Source organism: Sceloporus occidentalis, unplaced genomic scaffold, assembly GCF_023333645.1.
Source record: "Sceloporus occidentalis isolate IW3139 unplaced genomic scaffold, rSceOcc1.0.p SCAF_2, whole genome shotgun sequence".
Classification (NCBI taxonomy): domain Eukaryota; kingdom Metazoa; phylum Chordata; class Lepidosauria; order Squamata; family Phrynosomatidae; genus Sceloporus; species Sceloporus occidentalis.
The window spans coordinates 62,912,593-62,922,211 of NW_028316982.1; the positions used below are offsets into that span (position 1 = coordinate 62,912,593).

Below are 9,619 nucleotides of genomic sequence, written 5' to 3' on the forward strand. Positions count from 1 at the left end.
AGGAAGGAGCCAAATAGGCAGGGAATGCAAGAGACCTACGTAGTAGGAATCAATAGCCATAAATTATCAGTGAATCTGTTGCTCAGACGAAGACAGAAGATGATCCTGATGTTTTTGTAGGAAGCCATGGTCTACAATAGCCGAGGAGAAGAGAGTGGGATGGAGGTAAATAGAAGGTAGCTAAAAGAATAGGTATTTTATGTGATTTTCCAAGGACAGACATTGCACAGTGGCAAGTGAAAATGCCAACCAGTTACCAGGTGGGCAGTCAAACCTTGAATGGCTATGCAAAGAAAGATGTCATAATCTCGAAATTTGTCTTCAGTGGTTCTGGTGCTCCCTTGCTTAAAGGTTTCCTGGCAATGCTAAGCTCCTTCATGTTTGTACCTGATAATGTAAACATTTATTTATTGCCTTACTATCAGTTGACAGCTGTATTCTCCAGAGAGCTTTCAGCCACTCTCAGGGACTTGGAGTTACTCAGTTGTCTTTAACTTCAGTAAGTCAGAAGACGGAAATCTTGTGTCCTTTAGTTGGAATGTTATATTCATCCTTCCTGGAGACTTTGATGTACCAGCTGTCAATAAAACAGAGAGGCACTAGAATAGCTAAGGCAGTGGTTCTCATGTGGCAGGTGAGACCCATGGGGGGCACAGTAGTTGCTGGGGGGGGGGGGTTAGAAATGTCAGCTTGGAAGTACAGCAAATCTTAAAAAGAAAGGCAAGCTTGTGTGTGTGTACATGCACAGTTGAAGATTGACTGGTCCCTACAAAAGTGGCACTAAGCATCTTCTCCTGCTATGCCTTCCTCCAACCTCAGACATAGCAAAAAACACACATTTTAATGCATTTCCTGTTCAGTTTCTCCAAACGTTCTGTTGTTGACACAGTAGGTGCATGCCCCTTAATGACTATAAGGCACTCAGAGGCTGCCTGGCTCATGGGAAAAGGGGTGAGGCTTCTGTAGCCACTTCTGCACGTTCCCCTGTTATGTCTTCCTCCAAACTAGGGCCTAGCAAAAAATCAGCTTCCCTTTTTAACACATTTCCTGTTCAGCTTCTCGGTATGTTTCGTCCTTGGCCCAGCAAGAGCACGCCCCTTAAATAGCTAAATAGTTGTGCTTTTCACTTATGAAAATAGCTGAGCATGATGTTCAACTCCTCTAGATCTTCTGTTTCTGAAGCCCAGAAACCTCAAAGTGAAAAACTATTCCATTATTTCCAAATTATTGCAGCAGTACAGGATGTACCTCGAATAACTAAAGCTGGCTAATTTTGTCTATCTTAATTTAATGTGACACTTCTATATGAAAGGTATTTTTGTCTGAACAAGATTTTTAACAATGTCACTGTGTATCTAATTATTGCTATTTTTAATTTACTTCATGTTGATATTTATTTCTGATTTCCCCCCCTAAAATAATAATTTGTTCTATAAATGTTTTGCATACCATTTTCCAATTTGAGATAATAGGGTGTTTTTTTTTAAAAAAATCTTATTAGTTGTAGTAAAGAAAAGGAACATTTTAATATTCTTTCATATTTTCCAACTCTCAAAACTAAAATACAGACACTCCAGTCTGATGAACAAGTATCTGGAATGATTGCATCATATTGAGCTGCACCATCACTTGTTTCTCAGTGAATTTGCTTAGAATTGCACTACATAGTACCATAGAACATGGACACTTATAGTTCTCATTTCTAACATTGGGTTATTTTAATTTATTATTGTAATAAAACAAAGTATTTTTTCAATGTCAAAAAACATACAATACATTCTGTATGTTGCATAATACATTTAAGTTTTCCCAAAATATCAAGGCTAGTTGGTTTGGTTCTCACCTCAGCCTCCCCACTATTGGAAGAAGGGACTATTCATTCCTTAAGGGAAGGGGCCTTAAAGGAGAATACAACTGGACACTATCCCAGGTGAAACAATATGGGGTAGAAAACAGTTTGTAGGCAAATAGCCAACTGTCACAATGAAGCAGAGGTACAGTTAGCCTATATTGAGAGTTGTATCAGCACCTGAATGCTGTTATGAGTTTCTATGAGAGCATGTTTTCATGGCAGATGCATTTATCAGTGACTAGGAGTCATGATGGCTTTTTTCAATTTCCAGTGTCAGAGGCAATATGCCTCTGAATAGCAGAAGCAGGAATCACTAGTGGGAGCTTTGGCCACTTTGCAAACAGAATGCTGGACTATATGGCCCTTTAATCTGGTATACCAGCAGACTTTAACACTACACAATTATAGTGTTATGGTTGACTTTAATTGTCATGGCTACATCGCTGGAATTGTGGTTTGGTGAGACACTAGAGCTCTCTCTGCCATAAAATTCTAAATGTTCCCCCCTAAACTCCAAATCCCAGATTCCATAAGACGTTGGCAGTGAAATTGGAATCATAGCACTATAACTGTGTAGGATGAAAGGGCCCCAGGTTTGCTCTTAAGTAATCAAAATTAAGGAAGGATCATGTATTACATTTTCCAGCACCGAGCTTAGTCTTTCTGCTGGAATGAGGTTCACATTTGCGCAAGATTGAATGTATTTACATCTTGATCAACACCGATCTCAAAAAGTGTTTTGTACCACTTTGAACGTTTAATTAGATATGTTCTTTTTTTGGGATGGACTGCTTCTATCATCTATTTGCATTATAGATCAAGATAACATACCTTATGCCCATGATACAACCCAAGGCAACATGCCTCAGATTCCCAGGTAGTTTCCCATCGGTACAAGTAATTAGACTGATACCATTACTTAAGGGAAGACTACCTCATTAGATGATTTAAGGTTACAATAAAGCCTTTCCCAACCCTCCAGATGTGTTAAGCCTACAAGTCCTGTTATTCCCAAATGCCAGGGCCAACATATGTGTTGGCTGAGGATGATGGGAATTGTAGATCCAACACCTGGAGGGTGCCAGGTTAGGAAAGATGCTGTATTCTAACACCATCTAATTTTTGATTTTCTACATATTTATTGTATCAGAACCTGTCTTTCTGAAATGTTTTCACATCCTGCAAGCTTTGTATACAGGTGATTGCTTTCAGAAATGTTCTGAATCTTCATCGTAAGATTTCATGGTGTTCTGTGTTATTACTTGCTTTTTTATTTGCAGAGGTACTGATTGAAGTATATATCAATTCTCCGTTTGATAGAATCATTCCAAATTGTCTCACTTGCCAGACTTCTGTACCTTTTCAGTAACTGTGGCTGAGTAAAGCTGAGATGAGGGCAGCTTCTGGTCTATAAAATGTGTAATGCACACATCCAAAACAAAAATGTCAAAATGTGTCAAAAATATTTATGAATGTGTGAAGTATGCACAGTGGGCAACTAGAATTAGCATAGGTCTGATGTACTCAGTGCCAAATGTGGATTTCTTGCTGCCAAAAATGTGAAGGGTTCCTATACAGTTGGATTTTTTTTTTGGGGGGGGGGGGGCTTCAAAATGGTACTGAAAATAAATGGAGAACTTTCATAAAATTGTGTTTTTACTCAATATATTTATGCCATTATTAGTTTTGTTCTTCACAAATTTGTTTTACCCCACTTCCCTTAGATTACAGTATTACGTTTAACTGCAGTGAATTCCATAAATTCAGTGTGAATTTTGTGAAGAATTGCCTCCCATTGTGGAGAAAGGCAGGATGTAAATCCTGAAAATAAATAAAATAAAATATATTTTCAGACTCTACAGTTTCATTAAATCAAACTTTTAGTATTCGTTGAAAATAGTGTTTCCCAATCCATTTTCTCAATATGCATAATTTAATAAAAGGCGTATCTTTTATAAACTTTTTAAACGTCCTTCATGAGAAAGGAGTTCTAATCCCTAATTTTGGCTGCCCCTTTCCGCATCTTTGTGGCCTGTAGCAGCAGCAGTAGGAGTAATAGTGCTGAGGCATCCTTTATTGATTTTGAACTAAAGCAAAACGGAACACATTATAGGATTTTACCATATGTGCAGTTCCATCTGTTTCCTCTTTCTCTTCCTTACATTGCTTAACTGCTTCTCAGTCTGTTGTTGTTGTGTGTTTTGAAGTAGTTTCAGACTTAGAGTGACCCTGAGGCAAACCTAGCAAAGAGATTTCTTGGAAAGATTTTTCAGAGGGAGATTGCCTTTGCCTTCCTCTAAGGCTGAGAAAGTATGGCTTGCCCAAGGTCACCCAGGGGGTTCTATGGCTGAGTAGGGATTTGAACACTAGTCTCTATAGAGTTGTAGTCTAGTGCTCAAACAACTACACTGGTGCCTCGGGATACGAAATGATCGGGTTACGAAATTTCCGGGATATGAAAAAGTTGGATTGGCAAAAACTGTTTCGGGTTACGAAATATTTTTCGGGTTACGAAATTCATTTCGGCGCGAAATTCAAATGCTGCAAAGTGCAGCTATAGGCTTTCTAGTGCTTTCGGGTTACGAAATTTTCGGGTTACGAAAGGAATGGCGGAACGAATTAATTTCGTAACCCGAGGCACCAGTGTACACCATACTGGCTGGCATTATGTCTGTGTGAAACTTATGCTTCCACATAACTTAATTTAAAATAATGACTCTTGTGGGAACACCTTAATGGATGCCCACTAGCAGACATCCATAATTCCCATTTTGCCTGTGGGCTTCCAATTACTGTTTCCATATTTCAGTTAGGAATTTGAGCATTTAACTGCTAGCATAGTGAAGGGCAGAGCCAGACCCACTCTTCAAAATGAGGGCAAATTCATTCAAATCATCATCTTGAGTCACTGCAGTCTCCTTGACTATATGGACTGAGATGATATCCCTTGAATCTGCATCTCTGAGAACTACGTACTTCCATTCCTATCTCACTGTAGCTGATCCATACAAGATTTGGCAATAGGCACACACTTGTGTCTAAAAGTTACCCACATGCTTTCATAGCTGCAGAACTTTTTTCTCCTGAAGAAAAAACATGTCCAGTGAAACTCTTCCATCCCTTCTTTATTTGCTTTCTCCACAGGGTTCTGGCTAGTGTGGACGATCATCATCATACTGAGTTGCTGTTGTGTCTGCCATCACCGACGCGCCAAACATAGACTTCAGGCCCAACAACGACAGCATGAGATTAACCTGATTGCCTATCGTGAAGCTCATAACTACACCACCCTGCCATTTTATTTCCGTATGTACTGCATGCAAGGAGCAGACTGCCTTTTAAAGAACAAGATCAAAACATTGCTGTGTCGGGTGGGTTCAGCTGGTCCAAGAAAGAGTCACAGCAGCAGTGATGGGAAGGGATGTAGAGAGGTGGGCTTGTGGCTGGTGCAGACAAGGTGGCAATCTGTAGCATCTTGGAAGACTCAGCTCTATCCTTCCTGTCAGCTTGACTGAACTGGCTGAAAACATTGCCACTAATCCTGTTTTTAAAAGCCAGGTCTAAATTCTGTGGATAAGTGACCGGGTCACATAGTGATCTGAAGTGACTTTACCCTTGGCATTTGACTTATTTTCCAGCTTTTAGCAGTTCATCTGATTACTGTGAAAAGAAGTGGATTAATTGGTTTGGTTTCGGTAGCAGCAGTTGCAAAGCTAAAGCTGAAATCTTTTTCCTTCCCAAATCTTTTCCTTTGCAGCTGAGACAATAGCCATATTGCTGGAAGCTATGTGAGCAAAGTGGTACAACAGATCACCTATAGGTTGCTGTGACAAAGGACTCCATATCCAAGATGTCTTGTCAAGCAAGGGTGATGGGTGAAACCACCTCATTTTACCTATGTTGTTTCTAACAAAGAATTTTATTATTAAAAAAAAAAAAAGCCAGAGGTGTTTCACCCACCCAACTTCTTTCTTCACCTTATCCAACTCAGTAACAGAAAAGAGGAGTGAGAGGGACATAGTTTATCAGAAGATATAGTAAGAGACAAGAAAGGATTGGCGTGCTGATGAAGAAAAGAAAAATTGTGTCATTTATTTCTGAAAAAGCTCTCTATAATTGTTAGTTTTTACCTGCCTTCTCTCTGTGGATTAAGATGGAGAGCAACAACAAATTAAACACATAACATCAGTTAAAAGAGCACACAAGACCATAAGACCAATACATATGTAAACTATTCAATAAATACTTTGAAGTTCATAATTTATAAATAATCTGGATGGGTCTACCAAAAGAGACAGGATTTAATTGTTGTTTTAATACAGTGTATCCTACCTCTGGTTGGTGATTCCACAGTCGGGACAGAAATAATTTTGTCTTGAATTTTCAGACTTATATTGTTGGCAGGACATCATACACTGATTCTAGTTCTTCCCAGATTCCCTGTATGACCTTTTGTCTAGTCCCAAGCGAGAGAATGTAAATCCACTGCTAGCTTACTTTTACAGTAAATTGTATGCAGCTTCCAGGTTTAGGCTGTACACTGCTTTGCTTGAGTTTCTTCCATATATGAAATGAGGCTTTTGCTGCTTCCTAAAACAAATCATAATGGGGATTTTAAAAAGGGGGTGGTGATGTAAAAGTAAATGATAGACGAAGGGCAGAATGGTGGTAAGCTGCTTTTTAGTGCTGCACCTACTTTCTGACAACATTGAGATTTGATATGTCAAAGTAATCTGGAAGTAACTTGTCCTCCCTGCCTCCCCATTTAGGATTTTTGCCAAATTATTTACTACCTCCTTATGAGGAAGTGGTGAATCGACCTCCGACCCCTCCCCCACCATATAGTGCCTTACATCAGCAATGCATCCCGCCTGGCAGTAGCAGTGCAGCACCGGATACAAGAAACCTACAGCCAACCCAGACGGGCTCTCTGTCGGGAGCAGGAAGCAATAATGGAAGTATGGATACCACTGCCCCCCTCAACATTGGGGATCCTGAATCCTCCACCCCACTAGTTGAACAATCAACCACCAAAGCAACAAGTGGTGAGCCAAGGAACTCCAACAGCGAGGCAGGATTAGAAGAAGTTCCTGACGATGTATCCTGTCCAGAGAAGGAGTCAGAGTGCAAGGAGGAACTGCTTAAGGATTATAACTCAGAAAGCTTAGATCACAGCAGCGCCTTCTCTGATGCTAAAGACAAGACACCAGGTAGACACCGAAGGTTCACAGGTGACTCAGGCATTGAAATCTGTATCTGTAACCAAGACCACCATGACAGTGATCTCAAGGAGTTGGATGGATTGATTGATGATGGACCCATGGATTTCTGTGATAGTTGCAGTGGCCACCCTCCCAGTCCCCACGGGGATGAGGAAGAAGGGCTTTTCAACGCCTCGGATGAGCAGCACCAAGAGCATAACCACCACCACCTATCCCGACAGCCTGCATGTGTGCTGCTGAACACCATAAATGAGCAGGACTCTCCAAATTCTCATGCCAACACATCCCCCAGCTAAAATAGCAAAGTTAGAAGGGAAGCTCTACAAAAAGATAAACATGACTTCACAACCAAAAACAAGTTGGTTCACTTTTTTTCTTCAGACATAACCATGGGAATAACTAATTCTGTGGAGGAGGAGGAAGAAACTACTAGGTTTTTTTTCTAAATTGCCTCGCATCTTCTACATCTTGTCAGGGGCTTAAGGATTGTTGTGTGAGACGTGTGAGAGAACTTTTCCTGTTTCTGGTTTTGGTGACGGTTTATTTGGTTAGTTGTCTTATTAAAAGTTTTCAAGACCTGTTTCATTTTATGATCAGAAAGACTTAGTTTGACCCTGTGAGAACAAGGACTGTTGTACCTTTCCAGGTGTCTTCCCAGAAGCTGGTGGCATTGATAGCCCTGGCAGTTCTATCTGGTTAGTGCTGTTGAAGGGTTAAAATTAATTCCCGGAGGTGTGTGGGTGGTTGTAGGTTTCTTTTTTAACCTATACAGTGCTGTAATCTTTGGTGCATTGTTGATTATAGCAATCTGTAAGAAACTTTTTCCTCTCGAAGCTGGTTACTTTCAAGGACCAGTTTCTTTCCATGACCCCAGTCCCCAAAAGAACTGCTAGCCTGGAACATACCGTTTATGCAAAGAGGGGTTACAGATGTTGCCTTTTATTTTTATTTTGATATTTGTAGGCTGACATATTCCTTCAGTAGATGCCTCTAAAGAGCACAGCTATGAATTTAGACTCAACAGAAGATCTGCCTTTTCCAGTACTGTGGTCTCTCTGAATAACATTCAGCCAGTGTGCTTCAATGGAAAAGTGCAGGGGCTTTGCAACTATAAGCCAGCACACTAGTTAAAATGACAAAACAATACCAAACACACACACACATACACAGAGAACAGGGCTTTTTGGCCGGCGTGCCTTCAGGTTTCAGTGATGCTTGTTGAACAAATGGAGACAAGACTCCGTCCGTTGCAAAAGAATGATTTGCAGCATCAATGTGGAAGACCTGTGCAGTATTCTCTTTTCTAGTCCTAACATTAGTGTGATTCTAATAAGTGACCACTTAAAAAAGAATGAGTGTCTGTGTTTCTCTCTCTGTCTCTATCTCTTTTGATAGCAGCAACAGGCTACTGTATAATGTCTGTGAGAGTGTATGTGTACCTGACTGCAGAACATGCATGTATGTTTCCTATTGATGACATGGAACTTGCTGCTGTAAGACTGCAAAAAACAAAACAAAAACCTATTGCTTTGCTTTAACCAACCAGTGAACTTTTGTTAGTAATGACCCCAAAGGGGAAGGGGGAAACCCCAAAGAGCTGAAACTAGCATTCCCCAGAGTGTTCCTGTGGAAGAGAGCAAGCCTTGATTTCTATATTAAGTGTGATAGAGTTTTGTTTTTGTTATCCCCTTCCCCTCTTTAATTACAGTTGTCTAGGTCATTTATTGTTATAAAACGGACTTTCAGATTTGATTGCTTGAAACCAAAATCAGTTTGGGATATGGTGTAAGCCCAAATATAATGCCTTTTTTCTGATAATTTATGTCCTTGTGTCTCATTTTTACTGGGGATCAACTGTGGTTGTATATCATGACAAAAGAAGAATTATTTACCTTTTGCATTTTGCAAGGTGTATTTCAAGCATGGAATTCCTTTTGTCTGTATTGTCTGGACATGGGTTTACATAGAGAGAACATATGGTTATCTTTAATGATACAGGCTCTTTAGGGATGGTTTCTACAGTATGTGTGTTCACACCTGAAGGTAAATGTACAATTTGGACAGCAGTTTAGCTTTTCTCCACTTAACCATTCTTCTTATAAGGGCTACAAGAAGGTTGGGTAATGAAATATTTGTAGGTTGTATATGCCCTCACATAGGAGGGTTGGACCCCCATCATCAATTTTTTAAAATGGAAAGTGCTTTCCTTTAGTTTAAGGGTAGGCCACTATAATAGGCAAGTCAGCATGCCAGATATGATGTCACTTCCTGCTGCAGTTTGGCTGATTTTTTTCTGGGGGGGGGGGGTTGGAGGTTCTGGAGGTTGGGGAAAACAAACAACCACATTTTCAGGCAGTATAGGGGGCTTTGGGGGCAGTTTTTTAGCTAAAACTCTGAGTACTTTGGAGGCTACAGGGGCTGCAAGTAGAGGTCCCAAGAACCACACTTAACCTACCTCTGTTCTAATAGGCATCGGGCAATTCTGTTACCTTAATCTCTCTTATTCATTTAAGCCTAAAAGACTCCTTTTTCAAAGCAGGAAATG

At 40.2% G+C, this 9,619-nt stretch overlaps 1 protein-coding gene across 2 annotated transcripts in view; it reads left to right on the forward strand.

The window, feature by feature from the left end:
• Window positions 1-8,892, forward strand: part of WBP1L (WW domain binding protein 1 like) — a 64,459-nt gene extending 55,567 nt beyond the window's left edge. For both annotated transcript variants that reach the window (XM_089509770.1, XM_089509771.1), the window contains exons 3-4: window positions 4,997-5,158; window positions 6,622-8,892. In XM_089509770.1, coding sequence (XP_089365896.1) covers window positions 4,997-5,158; window positions 6,622-7,370 — 911 coding nt within the window. In that variant the 3' untranslated portion in view covers window positions 7,371-8,892. The remainder of the gene's footprint in view (window positions 1-4,996; window positions 5,159-6,621) is intronic.
• The last annotated feature ends 727 nt before the right edge of the window (window positions 8,893-9,619 follow it).